At 32.6% G+C, this 21,158-nt stretch overlaps 3 protein-coding genes across 5 annotated transcripts; 2 read left to right on the plus strand and 1 right to left on the minus strand.

Moving 5' to 3' along the window:
• The first annotated feature begins 361 nt into the window (after nucleotides 1-361).
• On the plus strand, nucleotides 362-2,189 carry LOC106136407 (uncharacterized). The gene is made up of 4 exons (XM_013336951.2): nucleotides 362-639; nucleotides 910-1,052; nucleotides 1,140-1,212; nucleotides 1,674-2,189. Exons 1-4 carry the CDS (start codon nucleotides 472-474, stop codon nucleotides 1,872-1,874), a joined length of 585 nt encoding a protein of 194 aa, XP_013192405.1. The 5' UTR covers nucleotides 362-471; the 3' UTR covers nucleotides 1,875-2,189.
• A 20-nt stretch (nucleotides 2,190-2,209) lies between these two features.
• LOC106136408 (DNA helicase MCM9) lies at nucleotides 2,210-16,910 on the minus strand. Of its 3 annotated transcripts, none has more exons than XM_013336952.2 (12): nucleotides 16,718-16,910; nucleotides 16,056-16,327; nucleotides 15,182-15,411; nucleotides 14,988-15,094; nucleotides 14,559-14,778; nucleotides 13,883-14,039; nucleotides 13,380-13,489; nucleotides 12,383-12,529; nucleotides 11,927-12,051; nucleotides 4,696-4,825; nucleotides 3,975-4,120; nucleotides 2,210-3,385 (listed from the first exon to the last, which is right to left on the minus strand). In XM_013336952.2, the coding sequence occupies exons 1-12, from the start codon at nucleotides 16,810-16,812 to the stop codon at nucleotides 2,260-2,262; spliced, it is 2,865 nt and encodes a 954-aa protein (XP_013192406.1). In that variant the 5' UTR covers nucleotides 16,813-16,910; the 3' UTR covers nucleotides 2,210-2,259. The 3 variants fall into 3 exon arrangements, with proteins under 3 accessions (XP_013192406.1, XP_060802180.1, XP_060802181.1); XM_060946197.1 differs by lacking the exon at nucleotides 16,718-16,910 and adding an exon at nucleotides 16,584-16,652; XM_060946198.1 differs by lacking the exon at nucleotides 16,056-16,327 and having other exon boundaries at nucleotides 16,718-16,853.
• An 857-nt stretch (nucleotides 16,911-17,767) lies between these two features.
• LOC106136389 (pre-mRNA-splicing factor 18) lies at nucleotides 17,768-21,035 on the plus strand. The gene is made up of 7 exons (XM_013336920.2): nucleotides 17,768-17,951; nucleotides 18,493-18,628; nucleotides 19,067-19,242; nucleotides 19,353-19,433; nucleotides 19,655-19,789; nucleotides 20,091-20,303; nucleotides 20,778-21,035. Exons 1-7 carry the CDS (start codon nucleotides 17,889-17,891, stop codon nucleotides 21,015-21,017), a joined length of 1,044 nt encoding a protein of 347 aa, XP_013192374.1. The 5' UTR covers nucleotides 17,768-17,888; the 3' UTR covers nucleotides 21,018-21,035.
• Nucleotides 21,036-21,158: the final 123 nt, after the last annotated feature.

The following is a 21,158-nucleotide window of genomic DNA, read 5'->3' on the forward strand; positions in this document are numbered from 1 at the left end:
TTCATTGTTTAATATGTAACTAGCGACCCGTTCAGGCTACGCAGGGGTAGCATTTATAAATTTAAACCTTTCTCAGAAAACACTTTTTCCAACAGACAGAGAAAATAAAGGGACTATAATAAGTAGTGATACCTAATGATGTACTAAGTATTAGGAACATGATAGTGATAGTACCTATGCGAAAATTGGCATTAGAAAAAATTGGTCCGACTTTCTTAATTTAAAATGAACTCGATTCTCTGAGGTCCTACTTGTTTAGATAATTTGAACTGTAGAATATAACAACTGTATTTACTTTACTTTTGTATATTAGTTTTCAGTTTCATGGAAATGAATTCCTACTTGCTATGCATATTTAAATTGACAGCTTGACATTGACACAAACGGGAAAATAACTTTTCGCCAATGTTTTCTATTGTGTAACAAATAAAAGTCCTCTAATTTATTAACCACTAAATAAATATCTTGAAAATGAATTTATTAAGAAGGCAAGCCTTTCCCGTATTTTGTTCTATAAGAAAACAAGTTGTAAAGAAAAATATACATAGTGTTATTCACAAAAATTTAAACATAACCTCAACCATGTTTGTTCCGCAAATTCCAATTATTTACAATTCTAATCGAAGTATGTCAAAAAAGGTAACTTTCTTATTAATAAAACCCATTGAATTATTTATAATCCATTATCTAGTATATAATAAACTAAAGTGGAATTAGGATATTTCCTACCAGTGTAAAGTAGACAAACATCTAAGAATAAATTCATTGAAATTATTTAAGTGAAAAAGCTACATAATTACATGTTAATGCCTATACTATATTGCTGTAACACTTTCTTTTATAATTTGTACGTTGTTACAAAAATTATTATTGAACAATCTTATTCAATTTATGATAATTTTATTCTAGAAAAGAGAGTTGGACTCAGATGATGAAGATGAGGATTTTGATGAAGATGCCTCACTCTCGAAAGACTCCAAATTAGTTAAATTTAGTACAACTTCGTTGAGAACAGATGCTATTCTCAAATCAGCTTTAGGAGTAGCTAGAAAGTAAGTCAGCTCTTAACAAATATACATACACACATTTCCGTCTGTGTGTAAATAAATGTGGTATAAACTTGATTTATCTCATTTCAGCAAAATTGAACAGTTGTTCTATGAAAGCAAAATAAGAGTAAATGGCAAGAAACTGTTAAAGAAAAGTGCTTCAGTAAGTATTACAAGAAAATATTAATTATGACAGCAGGTGTCTCATATTCTAATAGGCTAGCCCCTAGGTTACTTGTGACACCTGCATAAAATTTGCCTAGGTTTGACCTCAGTTCTTGAACTTTGAACTTGAACTGCATTGCAAATTCCAACTTATATTTTTAATGTAAAAGTAAGTTTGTTTGTTGCCTCATCATACTTTATCTATGGTTACTGAATACATGGTAAAAAACCTTAAGAAAGATGTAGGGTACCTTTCATCCCAGTATATACCAAAGTTCCCATTGGATTTACAAAAAACCTATATTCTTTTGTAAATGGTGCTGAATTTGCGCTTGTAGTTGGCGTTTAATTCACGCAGCAGAAGTTACGGGTAAAAATTTCATATGAATTGGTTCACCATTGTCATCAGCCATGAAAAACAATTCACATTCTGAATTGACTATATTTTCTTGATTACAGGTAAAAGTTGATGATGAAATAGATGTTATAAAAATGGTCAGTCCAAAGAATCCCAACCATTTGTACATAGCAAGAGTGGAAATTATGAATATTGTTGCAAAAGAAGAAAGCATTGGAATCACAGCCAGAAGATTTAAAAATTTATTGATTGAGAACTATGCAACAGACCCGTACAAAGGTTCTGCAGAGTCTAACGAATAACACATGGTTTTAAAGTTAAAGGCCGTAAGCCTTTTTAATATTTTCTAAGCAGTAAAATATAGTATCGTTGAATTGGTATCTTGTAACCAAAGTCTCAAACTTACTTGGTTAACACAATATATGTAATTTGTCTGGTAAATATTTATTTATTTAATTTGCTGTTAAAACTTTTACCTGAACCTTGTTCTAAATAAACCAGGGTAACAATATTTGTTAGGTTGGTAAAATAACTCATTATTAATTTCTCCTGGGATATACTGCAAATATATATAGCCTTTTAGGAGTTACAAAACTGTTGTGGAACTGTAAATATTCATGTAAATAAAATTAATTGATAAATAACATAGTTTTATTAACTCCATGATTAATAATCACAATAAATATATTAAAGATCAATATCTATATCACAGTCAGAACTTTCAAACATGGATATTTGAGAACTTGATACTGATGGCTTTTGTTTTGTGGAATCACTTGAAGTACTTTCTTCACTTTTTTCTAGTTTAACTACAACTTTATTACTAGAGACTTCCGCTTTTTCTTCATATATACTCAAATCTTTTTCTACAAACTCAAATTGTTTTAGTTTACTTATTGTACTTGATGTATTTCTGATTTGTTTTTTATTTAATACCTCTTTCGATTGTAGTTTTATATTGATGGATTCATTTGAATTGATTTCTCTATCCATCTCTTTGGGTTTGTTGTAATGTATATCTTCACTTGATTTTTCTTCATAATCATGATTTTGTGTATCATCCTCATCATTGTCAATATTAAAATCTATTCCCAAATTCTTGAAAACATCATTAACACTGGGAACAGCATTTAAAATAGCATTTGTATCATCAAAGTCATCATCACTTTCCATAACATCTGCTTCAGCATTGACTTTTCTTTTAGCTTTTTTAGAGTTTTTATTTTTTATTGAATTAACATTTACTGTTACTTCTTTTCGTTTGCGTGTTTTCTTTTGCACAATCGGCGGTTTCTTTTCGCTTTTGTTCATCGCTGCATGTTTTTTCAATGTTACAGCAAGTCTTTCATTCACTTGTTTATCTTTAAAACGGTTTCTTGAGTCTTCATTCTCTTTCTCTACAAATATATCACTATTTTCCTCTATTCTTTTATTCACCTTAAAATATGAACTAGTAACTATTGATGAAGAAAGTGGAATGTTCTCATCTGCTACGTCATCATATTTCGCAAATAACTTATTATTTCCTGTATCGACACAAGTTTCTAGAGTTTTGTGATCTACTTGTAATAACTTGGCGTAGTACAATAATTCATCTTTCCATATTTCGTACAAGTTTAATTTGGTTAGGAGATTCTTGGCTCTAGATAGATATTCCATATCCGGGTACTTTTCAAATGTTGAATGCAGGGCATCAACTGTGTCATCTAAGGTGCAATCTTGCATTGACAGATCAACAAGAGACACTGCCATAATGGCGTCCATTGGTAGTATAGTGGTCCGATACATCAGTCGACAATGGGCGTGTGATAGCCTGCAAAAATAAAAAGAAAACAAATCCTTTTTAAATAATTATCATTAAAAAGAATCTGGTTGTTTTATATTTTTGAAACAGTTATAAATAACGCAAATGTGGTCCCCCAGCTCAGAAGTAATGGCAAGGAAAGTTTCAGGAAACAAACTAAGATGACAGAGTTAGGAACCTTCCTTACTAATTAGACTAGAAAACAGTGCGCTGCCACTGGTGTCCATTATTTTGGAACCTAAAACTACAATTATCTAGACCATTATAAAACTACAATTATTTTAGACTTTTAATTAATTTTATATTATTTTCCTTTGCCATATTTTTCTTTTGTTCTTATAAACCCATTAATACTTGCTACGATATCCAACTGATAATAATAGTAGAAATTCTAGCTTTAACTAAATTATGTAATCCAAAACCATGTTCAAATCTGTTGAGTAGTTTTGAAGGAAAAATTTCGCCAGACAGCCAGACAGACCAAAATTTTTTATTTTTTTATTTTTGTTAATCTTCTTTAATCGCCCCCTTACAGTTTTTTGTAAAAATATTTAATATATAAACACTCGATCTTATACATTGATTATATTGGTCTTACCTCACAAGACTGTCCAACATTCTCACAGTTGTTCTAGAAGGATCCCTGTATTCAGACTTCCGTTGCATCATGTAATACGATTGAAGTATGATGTTTGCTGATTTGGTCATCTCCACAGATCTTGGCCCGACCAAACTAATGTACATCTGTGAATCATTTACAAGAAAATTAATTAAGGAGTAGAAAAATATATACTCGTATTTGCATCAATTTAGAAATGGTGCCATGTGGTTTCCAGCTCTTTAGAATATGACCACTCCATATCTTTCCTATGAATGTCGTAAAAGGCGACTAAGGGAAAGGCTAATAAGCTTGGGACTCTTCTTATAGGCGATGGGCTAGCAATCTATCCCTATTTGAATTCCATCATTAAGCCATGCAGCTGAATGTGGCTTTTCAGGACTGTTAGTTCTGTCTACCCGGTAAGGGAAATAGACGTGGCTATATAAAGGCAAAGTTCAGCGTTTTGGTTCATCACTCTTACCTGCGACTTTTTACCTAAACGACACAATATGTATGTCAGAATGTTAGAATATCATAAATCATCATCCTCATGATGTTTGCCTTTGCCAAGATCTTAAATCTAAGTAATATGCATAACTCAGAAAAGAGCCATTATAAAAGAGTATGTTTCGAGTATACTAGGTAAATAACCTGACCCTTCATTCGCTACAATTGGTAATAATAAATTGTTATAATTATTATGGTAGGTATAATGCACCTGCAATTTTTCTAGACTCCACCGTTTCTTCGAGTCTCCTGCATTTGCGCCTCCAAATAAAATGTAAGACGACACAAGTTTATCCCAAGTTTTGTTTTTGGAGTCCAGCAATATAAAAATTAAATCAAATCTGAAATAAAAAGAAACAGACATCAAGTTAGATTTTTTTAAACTAATGATGCCAAACCCACGGAAAGAGTGGAAAAAGGTTAAATCAAATCAAATCAAATCAAATCTCTTTATTGCGGAAACACAGGTAGAAAAGATGATACAAAACAGTTCGTGTCACTGTGATCTGTCTTCACAAGACGTACAATAATTCAGTCAGATAATTTTTTTTAATTTAAATCATTCAATAATAAATTAAAAATCAAAATTTCGCCTTAATTTATACTTAATTAAAAATAATATATATTTAGCAATAATGTCATCAATTAATATTTAATAAAAATAAAATATAATAATTATGTCACAATATCTTTTGAAAAGTCATTGACGCTATAATAGCACTTAGCAGTTAGTAATAATTTTATTTCCTTTTTAAATGTTACTATGTCCAATTTTTTTAGATAATCCGGTAATTTGTTAAAAATAATAGGAGCCATACCAATCACACTCTTGCCAAGCATAGCAGTCTTATGACCTCCAGTTGCCAGTTTTAGTTGATATTGGGATCTCAAATTATTTGGTCTCTTTCTAGTGTCTATTAATTTTTGAAATAAGTGCGGATTAGATTTAACAAAAATACATATTTCCATTATATAAACACAGGGTAGTGTTAAAAGTTTAAGTGTTTTAAAAATAGGTACACAACTTTCCATTGACTTTAGTCCACACATTGATCTGAGACATCTTTTTTGAGCTTTAAATACTTTGTCATTTTCACGTGAGTTACCCCAAAATATTACACCATAACTTAAATGTGGCGTTACCATACCGTGGTAAGCTACAAGTGTAACATCCAATTTGACTTTTTTGGATAATCTGAATAATGCATAAGCTGATTTATGTAACTTTTTACATATTGATTCAATGTGAGAATCCCATGTTATAGAGTAAGATCCCAGAGCCGTAAGACACAACTTATTTTCTAAAGAATGGATCTTTCGATTCTCAGTAGGTCTTTCATGTACTTTTAATACCTGCATGTTTGTGAGACTTGCCCAGTGACACCTGCGCAGGTACCAGGCGAGAAAGGTAACTAAAAATCACAGTTACTTAACTTAAATTTTTATGACTGATTTTTATATATATTTTATAGACTATTACTCTGAAGTCATATCAGAGAAGTCAGACGCTTTCCATGCGCCAGAACTTTTGTCAGACGCTTTAAAGCTCTATCAAAAAAAAATTAACTTAATTTATTTTTAAATGTCTGACTTTTATATATGTTATTCAGATAACTATTACAAAGTTGTATTAAATCAGTCAGACAGTTTGTAATGACCAAACACCCCTTAAACACAAGAATTACTCAGCCTCGAGTATGAGCGCGATAGCACAATGCGCATGCGCGTCAGAGTAAAATATCTAATATTTGAAAAGTACTTACTGTTTTCAATTTTATATTTTTGCATATCTATTCAAATACGATGAAATTTATAATTAAAATAATAATTAATCATTTTTAAAATAATATAATATATTGCATATAAATAGGGGAAAATGAATTTTTTTGTAGCAATAGCCTTTCAAAAAGAATGATTTTTAATTTATTTAAAAAAATATATCTATTATAATAATTTCAATAAAAAAATAATTAATTATGATTAATCAATTGAATAATTATTTTATTGTCTCTTTATCATCTTCATCATCAAAATAATCATTTGAATTTTCATCATTTATTAAATCTCTATACTGTCCACTCAAGTCATCGTCCTCATCATCAGTTAGATTGTCGTTCCTGGCAGAATATTCCGTAAAAATAAAATCATAAACAATTAAAAAATAGTATAGTAATAGTAAACCTATAACATATAAATATAAGTGAAAGGCGACTAAGGGATAGCCTTACAAACTTGGGATTCTTTTTTAGGCGATGGGCGAGCAACCTATCACTATTTGAATCTCAATTCTATCATTAAGCCAAATAGCTGAACGTGGCCATTTAGTCTTTTCAAGACTGTTGGCTCTGTCTTCTCCGCAAGGGATATAGACTACTTTAATTTCGACACCACCGCAACGGCTTCGATGGTCCAGTGGTTAGCGCGTGAGACTGTGAAGTTGGCGGTCCGGGTTCGAGTCCCAACAATAACAAGATATATATTAATTTTTATTAAAAATATTTTTTTTTGTGTTGTTTGAGTATTTATTAAAAAAACTGAAAATCAAAATACTACATATAATCATACGGTAAAAATATTTTGTCTGTACATTTAATATTTTGACTGAAACAAATAGAGAATTTTTTTTACATTTTTATTTTTATATACAGTATGCAATATATTATATTATTTTAAAAATGATTAATTATTATTTTAATTATTAATTTCATCGTATTTGAATAGATATGCAAAAATATGAAATTGAAAACAGTAAGTACTTTTCAAATATTAGATATTTTACTCTGACGCGCATGCGCATTGTGCTATCGCGCTCATACTCGAGGCTGAGTAATTCTTGTGTTTAAGGGGTGTTTGGTCATTACAAACTGTCTGACTGATTTAATACAACTTTGTAATAGTTATCTGAATAACATATATAAAAGTCAGACATTTAAAAATAAATTAAGTTAATTTTTTTTTGATAGAGCTTTAAAGCGTCTGACAAAAGTTCTGGCGCATGGAAAGCGTCTGACTTCTCTGATATGACTTCAGAGTAATAGTCTATAAAATATATATAAAAATCAGTCATAAAAATTTAAGTTAAGTAACTGTGATTTTTAGTTACCTTTCTCGCCTGGTACCTGCGCAGGTGTCACTGGGCAAGTCTCACAAACATGCAGGTATTAAAAGTACATGAAAGACCTACTGAGAATCGAAAGATCCATTCTTTAGAAAATAAGTTGTGTCTTACGGCTCTGGGATCTTGGACTATTAATTTGCTATCAACTTTAAGTCCTAAAAATCTAGTTTCTTGCACTTCTTCTATGTTCAGATTATTGTATTTCACACAAATATTTAAAGGTAGTTTTTTGTTGTAAAAATGCATTAGTTTTGTTTTTTGCAAATTGATTTTCAAATTATTTATGTCTAACCATTTAATTATATCATTTAATGTATTATTTACGTCCAATTCATAACAATTCGGGTCAACGCATTTTATCACAGCAGTACTGTCATCAGCGAATAAAACCATATTTTGCTTAATGTTCAAAGGCAAATCATTTATATAAATGAGGAACAGTAACGGTCCTAGGACACTTCCTTGAGGAACGCCAAATCTGTTTAGTTTATAGTTTGACACATTATTTGTTTCTTGTTTTGTTTTATGACATAGACTAGTTAATTTTACACATTGCATTCTATTATTTAAGTAAGACTTTATTAAGTTTAATACATTTCCTCTTATTCCATACTTATCTAATTTGTTTATCAGTCTTTTACGATTGACATAGTCAAAAGCTTGTGTCATATCAGTATACATAACACAAACAGGATTACGATTATCTACATTTTTCATAACAATTTCAATTAAGTCATATATTGCCATATTGATGGTTTTGTTTTTCCTGAATCCCTTTTGTTCGTCGCATAAAATATCATATTTCGTCAAGTAATTATAAAGAGCGTTGTACAAGTATTTTTCAAATATTTTTGTAAAGATAGACCCTAGCGCTATTTGTCTATAGTTGGACATGCGTTTTTTATCTCCTGTTTTATGGAGTGGTATTATAATTGTCGGCTTTAAATTATCAGGATAAACACCAGCCGATATAGACATATTTATCAAGTGAGCTAAATGATCTGCAATATCCTCGCAGACAAACTTTACAGCTTTTGTGGAGATATCATCATATCCAGTACTGTTGGTATTTTTTAATGTTTTTATAATTTTAATAATTTCTTCGACCATAATTGGCAACAAGAACATAGACTGCGGTTGAGCCTTTAGATCTACCTTATCTTGTAAGTTATTAGAGGAATTTTCAATTTTGTCAATAAAATAAGTATTAAAAGTGTCTGCCATTAAAATTGGTTCTGATACTATGTTTCCTTCATTTTCAATCTCTAAAATAAAGTCTTTTTTGTTATTTTTATTATTTATGATTTGCCAAGTTGCCTTGGATTTATTTTGGGAATTACTAATATATGAAGAATTTTGAACCCTTTGTGTCATATTTATAATTTTTTTTAATTTTTTGGAATAATTAACTAAGTTTATTTTAGACTGACTGGATGGCGCTATTCTATGTTTCCATAACAGCAGTCTTTTCTTTTTAGAACAAATTTTAATCCCCTTTGAAACCCACCGCAAATTCTTTTTATTTCGGTTAACGGTTTGAATTTTAAAGGGAAAGCAAAGATCATAGATCATTTTGAAATTATCAAAGAAATAATCAAACGCTGTATTGATATCGTTTGTACTGTAAATGCCCTCAAAAGGGAAAGATTTTATGTATTTTTTAAATAAATTCATATGCTCATTTGACAAATTTCTCCTTTTTACACGCCAGTTATATAATTCATTAATTTTATTAATGGGGATCTCTAAAATTTGGGCTGTGTGATCCGACAAAGCAAAATCAATTACTTGACTGTTGCATTGATCCCGTAAATTGTGAGCAAAATTATCAAGACAAGTTTGAGAGCTTGGTCTTGTAACTTCTTTGATTTGTAATTGAAGATTGTAATTCATGAGAAAATATTCAAAGTCTTGAGATAAATTATTTTTTACCAGTACATTAATGTTAAAATCCCCACACATTATTATATTTTTATAAGAATTTTTATTATATAATGTCTTTAAAATTAAATCTAATTTTTCATAAAAAATGTCAAAATCTTTTGAAGTAGATGGTCTGTATATACACAATATTACCATTTGATATTGGATTAATTCCGTTGCACAGCATTCTACAACACCAGGTACAGACAGTTCAGCTATATAATGCAACTCATTGTATCGAAAATATTTTTTTAATAATATACAAGTTCCACCACGTTTAATATCCGGTCTCGCATATATGGCTGCAGGAACATAATTTGAAAGTTCTATTTCATCTTCTTCACCAGACCGTATAAAATGCTCCGATATGCAAATAATGTCAATGTCAATCTTCTGGTCAGCTAATACTTCTATATTTACAGTTAACAAATCTGATTTATTTAACAATCCCGCAATATTTTGATGTAAGATAGTTAATTTATTTCCCTTGGATTGATTTGCGAAAAAAATTTGTACACGTATTAACAATTGTGTCTTCAAATTCGGTGTTTTTAACGTCATCCTCGGTCACTATACTAAATACTAGTTCTTTCAGGTCATCAAATATTTTTTTCATACCTTTGTTTTTAATTGTACCATATCGGACTGAGAACATGTCACAGTCGTAGGTGAGATTTAAATTAGAATCTAACAAATAGGCATAGTTATGTGTGTGTATGTCCAGATATAATAAATTATTGAAACACTCCAATCTCCAGTTGAATATTGTTGAACTATTATTACATACAAAAGTCGGCAAACATATAACAATATTAGTATGAGTAATTACTTTTAGCGTCTCTCTTAGATTCAATACCAAGTCAAAATAATTATTAGTGGTCTTGAAATCCTCTTCTCCTATAAAAATTATACAGCAATCTCTGTGTGTAAATCCCTCCAATTTAGTGTCTAAATTATCAATCAGATTATTTATTCCACAATTTGGTTTAAGATAGTGACATAAATTACAATCGCCAAAATGTTTTTGGGCAATGGAGACCATTTTAATATTCTTATTACTACTTATCATACATATTTTTTTGGTAACATTTTCAGGTTTTTGGTTTATTGTCAGAGGGTTTTGATTCTTTATATTGCTCCTTTTTTCTGTATTTTCTTGGCCTTCCAAATTATTTTTTGCTTTTTTAGTATTATTCGATGTCTGTTTCCCTTTTTTCGTAGACGAAAGATTTTCTGAAGTTTTATGTACAGTTTTAAAATCTGTTATCATTTGTTTTAGGTTGCCATTTTCCATTAATAATCCCGAAATTTTTTGATTTGCTAATTTTAATTTCTCTTTTAATTCTACTATTTCTTTTTTGAGATCTTGTAATTGGTCTTCATGTTCGCTATCAGAAGGTATTGTGCTATTTTCATTTGTTTGTTCATATATTGACAAATCCAGGTAAACGGGACTTTTTGTAGCTGCGCCTCGATGCATAGTAACACCACCGTCAAATGAAGTTCGAACCGGAGTATTTGTGTTGTCCTTTTTGGGCTGTTTACTCTTACATATCACACAGTTCCATGCATCCTTCTGACTTTTGGTCATTGTTTTAAAAATTTGTGTAGAAATATTAGCACAGACAAGATCATAAAACTGATTACAAACACCACATTTAACGCACATTTCATCCTCAATTATAATTTTACATCCATCGCATAAAGTGGTCATTTTTCCCAATATGATGTTGATATCGACTGCAAACAGCTCGCTCAACAGATCGCTTAACAGATCCTTTGATAACTTGAGTACGTATGTAGCTGGCCTCCGCGATGCGCTCGGTGATATGATGATTCACACAGCGACGACTCTGCGGGTTGCGGTAGGTCAGGGACAACGACTGAATTTTGAATTTCTTGAAATGTTTTTGTCTATAACTTCACGAATTTCAAACTTTTTGTAAATTAAATTTCACACTTTTGTTCATCACAGTTTATGTTTTATAAAAATCATTGCACAAATAAAAATATAACATTATTTATAATATTTAGATTAAAATTACTGACGGCGGTTAGATTTTTAATGTTTGCCTCTTGACGGCTCGGACGTTACCTTATTCGTTAGGTTGTGTCAAAAACTAAAGTTATATTCATGAAATTTTTTTAATTTTATAAACCAAAAAAAATGAAACTCAATTCCTCTAGATTGGAAAAATATTTTATAGTAAGCATATGCACGTTTAATGAAAGCTTCAGCGACCAGGGGAACCTTTACTTAGTCAATTTTAAGGTCAAGATAAATTTCTCATTGAATAATGTTATTATCATATGGTCGATTGACTTGCAATCTGTTACTATCTGAATCTCAATCACGGTCTCTGTCTACCTTGTTAGATTTCTAAATAACATATTTATTTACCTACTTAGCAGTGGAGTTCCAAGCGACACGTTCACACTGAGCGGCTGGTCAATCTCGTAGCGGCCTTTAGGATTGCAAGCAGCTATGATGGCACAGCGAGTGTTCAATTTGCATACTATGCCAGCCTGGAATAAATATCATGAAAATCAACATATTACTACACATTCGTGATGACATCTTACAGTCAAATCCAATGGGTTAATTTAAATATTGTATTCCTAAGTGTAGGAGAGCACTAATAGATAATTTCCAAGGGAACGCCAAATTTCTATGGATTTCCTGTGTTGCGCGTGCGCCGAGTCAATGTACAATTTAACATAAGACCGAAACCTCCGAGGCCCTATTCACATTTCTCGTTTAAATCCCCGAAAGTGCACGGTAACAATGTCTTCCCTAACTGTAAACTGGGCTTTGAAACTGTGCCAATTTGTTTCATATGATCTGTGGCAGAAATACCTTAGCAATGGATATAGTCTGTTGCTCCATGGCCTCGTGTATGGCAGTGCGGTCGTGTTCCCGCAGCTGAGAGATCTCGTCGATACAACAAACGCCGCCATCGGATAGAACTAACGCACCGGCTTCTAACTGCCATTCACCATCTTCCTGTAAAAAAAACGTACACTTATACCGACTTCCATATAATAGGACAACACTAAGCTATATCAAAAGTAGGATGAATTACAAAGAGTTATCGAATCAATGCAAGTGATGTCGTAAATAATTTTTAGCATGCATAAATATATCGATCAAATAGTTATGTAAAATTCTTAAGTCTACCAACAATGAACTAATACTAATGAATAACAAAAAGGGCCATTGAATATCTTCATCTGCTTTGCCCTCTCAGGCTGAGACTTTCAGATTTTTCACTATCAGACAGTCCAGTTTCTTGAAGGAATGTTAAACCTTGTTACATACATACATAAAATCACGCCTCTTTCCCGGAGGGGTAGGCAGAGACTACCTCTTTCCACTTGCCACGATTTCTGCATACTGTACACTTATACCGACTTCCATATAATAGGACAACACTAAGCTATATCGTTTTCATAAATGATTTTTTTTTTCACCATACCAAAAGTAGGATGAATTACAAAGAGTTATCGAATCAATGCAAGTGACGTCGTAAATAATTTTTAGCATGCATAAATATATCGATCAAATAGTTATGTAAAATTCTTAAGTCTACCAACAATGAACTAATACTAATGAATAACAAAAAGAGCCATTGAATATCTTCATCTGCTTTGCCCTCTCAGGCTGAGACTTTCAGATTTTTCACTATCAGACAGTCCAGTTTCTTGAAGGAATGTTAAACCTTGTTACATACATACATAAAATCACGCCTCTTTCCCGGAGGGGTAGGCAGAGACTACCTCTTTCCACTTGCCACGATTTCTGCATACTTCCTTGTTATCATATTCAATTCGCCTGTTCATAGAAAATAAAATACCCTGAGCGCCGCACAAGTCAGCCCTGCCCTCGTGCTACCAGCGCCTGAAGTGAACACCGAGCGAGACGTCAACTCCGCGCCCGCACGAAGTAGTTGAGATTTACCCGTGCCTATACAAAAGAAATACATGAAATATATCAGAAATTCAGACAAATTCCTTAAGGTCTCTTTCTCATGTTTAGCTCGAGGCACAGGGTTGCTAAAACTGAGGATGTCGAAGACCGGACTGACGGGTGATATAGAAGTTGATAAAACAACACATGTTAACGCCATCTTTAGGCGTATCATGTAATGCCTTCTTTGAACTCAACCTACTTTCGGATTTGTGTTTTACTTTATTATTTCCAAATATTTTCTTTCAAAATTATGTATTACTATTCCTCTCAGATGCCTTATAACTTGGCATCTGCTGTAGACTATAAAGGTTTCGCAACCTATCCGTTGCCGGCATACTAACCCTCCTTGGGAATATCAACAAGACATAGGTAAAATAAAAAACATACCAGGATCTCCAACTAACAACAAATGACACTGCCCCCTGACTCTCGTTGTATGTTTGTCGTCACTATATTTCTTCTCCACCTCGCTCTCAACGATGTGGTTTGATCCAGTTATAACAGTCAGAAGTACTGCTAACTTCACCAAATGCAATCCATACACCTAGACAATAAAAAATATGCAAGATAATGGTTGGTCAAAATAAGTATAGTAGCATCTTGCATATTATTACGAGTAAATTACGTATCTTTTTACATACATACATAGAGTCACGTCTATATCCCTTACGGGGTAGATAGAGCCAGTAGTCCCGAAAAGACTGAATGGCCACGTTCAGCTCCTCGGCTTAATGATAGAATTAAGATCCAAATAGTGACAGGTTGCTAGCCCATCGCCTAAAAAAAGGATCGCAATTTTATAAGCCTATCCCTTAGTCGCCTTTTACGACATCCATGGGAAAGAGATGTAGTGGTCCTATTCTTTTTTGTATTGGTGCCGGTATCTTTTTCGTAGAAATATTGTACGTAGACCAATGTGAAATTAATTTATATTTGTAAGCATGTAAAATCAAATAGAAGTACTCGTAAATGTGATGCCAGTTGTGTTCAGTTTGTGCTGGAAAAGTAAATGCTTGATTCCACACGTGCAAAAGAATAATCTTCACAACTTTCGCTAACTTACTTGTGGACAAACTGAGCATAAAATCTGGTCTCTTCCCTTCAAAGGGCAGGCATGAAACTGAGCCCAGAATTCGTTGAAACATTCCTTCACATCGGGGGCAGCGGTAACGACGTCCGATTTCTGAGAGTTGCACACTTCTACAAAGTTTGCTTGTAAAACTAGTTCCACTTCCGCCTTCTTGTTCTGTGCTGTAGGGCGCCAACGACGGCGAACTGTGCCGCTGTTAACATGAATTGTAATTAAAGACAAAGATTTTCTACAACCGGTAAGATTTAAAAACGCACATATTATGGATGCGCCAAATAGGCGGATCATAAATCCTATCCAGGAAGACAGGGCACTAACATCATTTAAAAGCACAAGGCAAAGGCTATAGATATTAAATGATTTTCAAAAATTTTCTGTGTTTGTAAAAATATTTCATCTTACCAAATGTTTACATCATCTCCAGGTTTACAGCAATCTACAAGGTCATTTTCAAGAACTACCCACATTGACCCAGGTATAGTACCGATGCTCAATTTGTTTACTTGTTCCTGAAACAAAACTACTTAAATGTAATACAATAATGTAGATTAAATCAGTTTAAAATGTGGAGAATTATGTGCTGTTTAATATTGTACCTGTATTTTTATCTCCTGGTAATCCTTACAATATTCCCTTGAAACCATTTGCACTTGATTGAAGGTTGTGCTTTTGCATCTCACCTCAGTATTGCCACATTTAGACGGAGCTCTCAATATGTACCTATGTTCAAAGTCTGCTTTGATCTCATTCTCAAATCTACACTTCATGCAAACATACTTCCTCTGATATTCTAGCATTTTAGACTGTGTTACTCTTACTACTGTACCTGAAATAAATAAAATATATTTTTTTTCTATATGTGCCATGTGGTTAAGAAGAGGCAAATAAGAGATAGGCTTATTAACTTGGGATTCTTCTTTTAGGCGACAGGCTAGCAACCTGTCACTATTTGAATCTCAATTCTATAATTAAACCAAACAGCTGAATGTGGCCTATCAGTCTTTTTAAGACTGTTGGCTCTGTTTACCCTGCAAGGGATATAGATGTGATAATATATATGTATTGTTTGCAATTATAGTCATTTGTTACTTGGCTGTTAATTAAGATGATGATGGTGATCAATAGAGGCAGGCTATATTATGTGGTTCTCTAGAAAATTTTATTGTTTTCCTTTCGTAATTTGTATTTTTAAAGAATTCACCAGTTTTTATCTGCAAGACATACAATTATATTTTTATTTTATTGTGATTGTATATACTTCAAATGTATAGGAGTTATATTTGAATATTATATTCACTGCATCATTTAGTGACACAACACCAAACTGTAAGAAGCCAGCAAATACCGCCACCAGTAATGGTAGTGAAGTTTAGCTCTCATCAACAAACAATTAAAGTTATATAATTGAACTATACTAGACAATAAACTAGTATAGATTAATTATGTAGTAATTTTGTAAGAATTACATACCTGTTACTTTAAGGAAGCATCCTAAGTCTATATTTTTGGGAAATAAAGTTCTATGAAGTTCAGGACACACTGGTAGACCAAAGAATCGAGCATGTACATTTCTTTTTAGGTATTTATAATCCATTTCGCATAATGCACTCTGATACTCTTCCTGTTCTAAGATATTTTGTTGAGCTTTAATTATAGCTTCATTGCAATTTGGTAAACTATCAATAGGACTACACAAAACTTTATCACCAACATCAGGGTAAGTTTCAAACAATTTCAAAAAACTGGAAGAAAAGTAATTGATAAATATGTTGTAACAGAATATATTCACGGTTTTTTTTCTTATTTGGATTCAATAGGGAATTAAGGGTAACATGAACTCTCAATAAGCTCTTTCAGTCAAAATCAACTTGGGGTGAAAATATTTTTTTTTTATGTAATGGGGTGAAAAATTTTGTGTTAAAAAAGAAAGCCACTTAGAATTTCTGATTAATTGTACAATATCAAATCTTGAATCTCGATTCCAATATTAGGCCATACCGTTGAAGATGGCCTTTCAGCCTTTTAAAGACTGTTCACCCTGTCCAACTCTCAGGTGTATATAGCGTGACTATATATGTTTGTATGTGGAAAGTATTCGCGACGAATAAATAGTTACATTATTTAAAACTTACTCAATGTTTATGCAGTAGTAACCTAGACTGTCTCTTTCTGAAAGTATATTGAAACAGTCTTCTAAATGAAACTTCAATAAATATTGTAAGATCATTTTTACAAGTTTTTTTACCGAACAAATAACTATTCGATTTCGGTCGGCTATGGGTAAAACAAAACAAAACAGACCACCATCCACCCATCCACCGCGAATCGTTGTGCTCACACCACTTACGTTGACATCTGTCAAAGTCATGTCAATTTAATGAATTTTGACTGCCATGGACATAATTTCATATCTTGGTGGTGACGTTTATCGTTGTTGCGGGAGTGATGATTCGGCTTGACCGCCACCAAAGGGAAGATCTTTCGCCAGGCTAGGTGTTATGCCTGGGAAACCGCGGCTCCGACGATATTGTGTCGAAGGTTGTATATATAGCTCCAATCCGTGAAATCTTTGCTTGCGCAATTTAAGTTTTTCGCTGTTTAAGACTGAGAATGTCGCGTGAATTTAATTTTTATTTTTGTGACTTGTGGCGTATAGATTTGGCCACATCGTCATTGTATTGTAAGGCATAAATAATTTAAATAATAAAACAATATGTAGGTACCCGATACTCACCCACTTCCACTTTTAGATCCACTATCGAAAGTTTAAAATAGTGTAATAAAGTCAAAATCAGTAGTACAAGGCAAAGGCCCGGCGTGCGCGCTCGTGCTTTTATAGGGTTCCCGGGCTGTGAAGGGAGCGGCACGATGTCACATCAGTGTTTGTTTCTATTTTCGTTCAAGGTCTCATTGAACTTAACGTGGTTTAGCAGAAAATATGTAGGTATTTAAACAATATTTAAAGATTTAATAATTTTATGATATTTTATTACTCAAGATCTCCTAGTCCATTGTTATTTCTTTTTTATTTGTTCCACCACTTTTCTTGTAATTAATTTATTTTGCTTAAGACTTGGCTGCATCGGCTAGTGCCTTTTGACTATTCAGTAAAACGAACGAATAAACATAAACAAAAAAAATGTCAATGTCAAATCCAAGTATCAACTGTCATTTCAAATCAATCAAAGGAAAAGAACTGTAGGAAAGAAAAGAACTTACCTACTTCGGGAAAGTCCATCCATTAAAAATAAGTACATAAATGTTTATTTTGTTTTTTGTTGACCAGCGATTATAATTTTTTAAATGGAAATTCTTAAAGCTGAAATTGCGAAAAAGCGAAAGCTGCTCGAGGAAAAGAAAATAATTGTAAGTTCAAATGTAAATTTACTTATTATTAATCAGTTTACTGTTATGGTAGAGGTAATTCTGGGCAGAGTGTCGGAAAGGGTGCGCACTTTTTAACCGAAATTCTTTATCTCTTTTTATACTTTAAATTACGTCCTTATCCCATGCGGGGACGACGAAGCCAACACAAAGTCTTGAAAAGACTGATAGGTCATGTTCAGCTTGTTGGCTAATGATAGAATTGAGATTAAAATAGTGATGGGTTGCAAGCCCATTGCCCAAAAGTAGAATCCCAAGTTTATAAGCCCATCCCTTAGTCGCCTTTTACGAAATCCTGTATGTGAATGTGGATCTGTCCTAGGCCACCTTGTCCTGTCCTTTTCTATATATTTATCTTAGCCATAAAATGTAGTCTTAGTTGTCAGTACATAATTAAATTTTAAGTCACTTCAACATCAACTGGAAAAAACACATGTCCTAATTTTAATCTGTATGATTAAAACCCTCATTTAAATCTTTCATAATCATATTTTTATTGCAATCATTATTATGAATTTTACAGGATCCAACTCAACCTAAAAAGTATTTTAAAAGAGGAGATTTATTGGCTAAGGAGCAGGAAGAATATTTTCAAAAATTTGGTCCCCGTAAGAATGAGGCTGAAGATAATAATGATACTGAAAGCAAAACAGAGAAAGGTATATGTTATTTTTGTTTGAAATTGAGTTTTAAAACAAAAACAAATTTAATTGTAGTCTAACGCAAAGAAAAAATGTATGAATAAAAACATATACAGTCAAAAAACAATTAAACAAAAGGTGAGGTAGGTTAGCGTTCTTGTAGTGTAGTTTCTTATAGTGTTCTTATAAAGTGATGGACATCAAGAATGAACCAATTCTTGCTTGAATGAACCATGCCTGGACTGAGGTTAAAGTGGACCTTGATCATCTCATCAGGCAGGAGAAAAAGAGAAATACTGGCCAAAATGTTTTGTTGTAATTCACTGTTAAAAAATAATAATTTTTATTGACAAATCAAGTACGGCAAAATTAAATAATTTTGCCGTACTTGATTTGTCAATAAAAATGAAATAAAAGGACTGTTTATTAAATTAACATTATTTCCAATTTTTTCAGGTACAAAACCAGAGACTTCCGAAGTAGAACAAAGTGAGGTTGTGTCCCTGCCAAGAACAGAAGTCATCAAGAGACTGCGAGAAAGAGGCCACCCAATACTGTTGTTTGCAGAAAATGAACTGCAATCATTCAGAAGACTGCGCAGAATCGAGATACAAGAGCCTGAAGCAAATAGAGTAAGGATATTGTTGTATTTTTCAAAATATTAAGAAAGTGTGTTTTCTGCCTTCAAAGGCAGCTAATCCAGATGCTTACAACTAATATTTTTTTTTAATTATATTTTCAGGGTTTCAGAAATGACTTCCAAGAAGCGATGGATAAAGTAGATCAAGCTTATTTGAATGAAATATTGGCACTTGGTACTCAGGTATGTGTGTTTTCTATTTTTATTATACTAGATGTGCACAAGTGTACTGAAACATTATTTCACCTACATTTTATACACATTCACTACTGTGTTGCCAGACTTAACTTTTCATTATTTCATTGTTTTTCCCTGCTCAGATGTAAAATGTGTGGGTATGCTTAGCCTCAAAGGCTGACAATTGGTTCAAAAATAAAACTTAGTAAAATTTCTTACATTTTCAGAGTGATACAGAAAAATCTCTCAAAGAAGATGCTTTGGATGACTCCGTGACCTATGAATTAATTCAAGAGATGGCCAAAACCATGGGACAGGGTGACAGAAATCATGACATGAATGTGATCATGACGTTATTACAGGTAATTATATGTATATTCTCTTTAAACATTCATACAGTGCAATAACCAACATTGGTAACATAATTATGACAGCGTGTAGGTGATACTTTAATAAAATCTATAGATGACGAAAAATTTTTATAGTTATCTGTCACTGCAAAACTAAAACTTTTGAAGTTATTTTTTTTAACTTGATTACAATTGCCATTAGATTGAGTTCGCAATCTAATGGCAAGCAAGATGGACATGCACACAAGTAATTTCTCCGTTGTTGAAAACCACAACTTACGAATGATTATCATTTATTATTTGTTTATTTCAGTTTCTACTAAAGCTTTGGGGTCAACAGCTCAATTCAGCAACAGGCGCAGAAAAAACAGCTGTGAAGCACAAAATGGCGCGGGCGACGTTCACTCAAACACAAGTATATCTGAAACCGCTAATGAGGAAGTTGAAAAAGAAAACATTGCCAGATGACATATGTGACAGTCTGATGGAGATCACTAAACATTTGTTGGAGAGAAATTATATTATGGTTGGTATTTTTCGTTAAAAACCAAATATACAAAGAAATTTTAAACTGTTAAATGAACATACAATAACGTCTATGTCTCTTGCAGTAGTTAGAGCCAACAGTCTTGAAATAGACTGAAAGACCACATTCACGGCTTAATGATATAATTGAATTCGAAATGGTCACAGGTTGTGAGCATGTCGCCTAATATCCCAAGTTTATAAGCCTATCTCTTAGTCGCCTTTTACGACATTCATGGATGTTGTGGTCCTATTATTTTTCTATGGTGCTGTTTCCCAAGGTGGGTTGTATTTTTTCCAATTTTATAGAAGCAGTTTTATTTTAAACTAATGTTTTCTCTTGATTAATAGTGTGGACTAACCCTAATTTTTTGTACCAATAGCTGAGAGAGAGTGAAAGAATTAAACATAAGTTTATAGTATACGAGAAAAATATTCAGCACAGTGAGCCAGTATTGACAAAAATCTGTTCCAGGCAAGCGATTCCTACCTCCAAATGGCAATCGGCAACGCTCCCTGGCCTATAGGAGTTACTATGGTCGGTATCCACGCCCGTACTGGAAGAGAGAAGATTTTCTCCAAGAATGTAGCCCACGTGATGAATGACGAAACCCAGAGGAAGTACATCCAAGCCCTGAAGAGACTGATGACGAAGTGCCAAGAGTATTTCCCTACAGACCCCTCTAGATGTGTAGAATATAGTACGACTAGATGAGTAAATTATGTTATAAAGTTTGTTTGTTTTATTTCTAGATTTAATTAACTTGACAACTGGTCGTATAGGCTTGAAGTAGAGGCAACATAGGTTAACTTCATTTCAATAAATATTACGCAATGTTGTTCTTATTAAGGTCAT

This window comes from Amyelois transitella, chromosome 10 (assembly GCF_032362555.1).
Source record: "Amyelois transitella isolate CPQ chromosome 10, ilAmyTran1.1, whole genome shotgun sequence".
NCBI lineage: Eukaryota > Metazoa > Arthropoda > Insecta > Lepidoptera > Pyralidae > Amyelois > Amyelois transitella.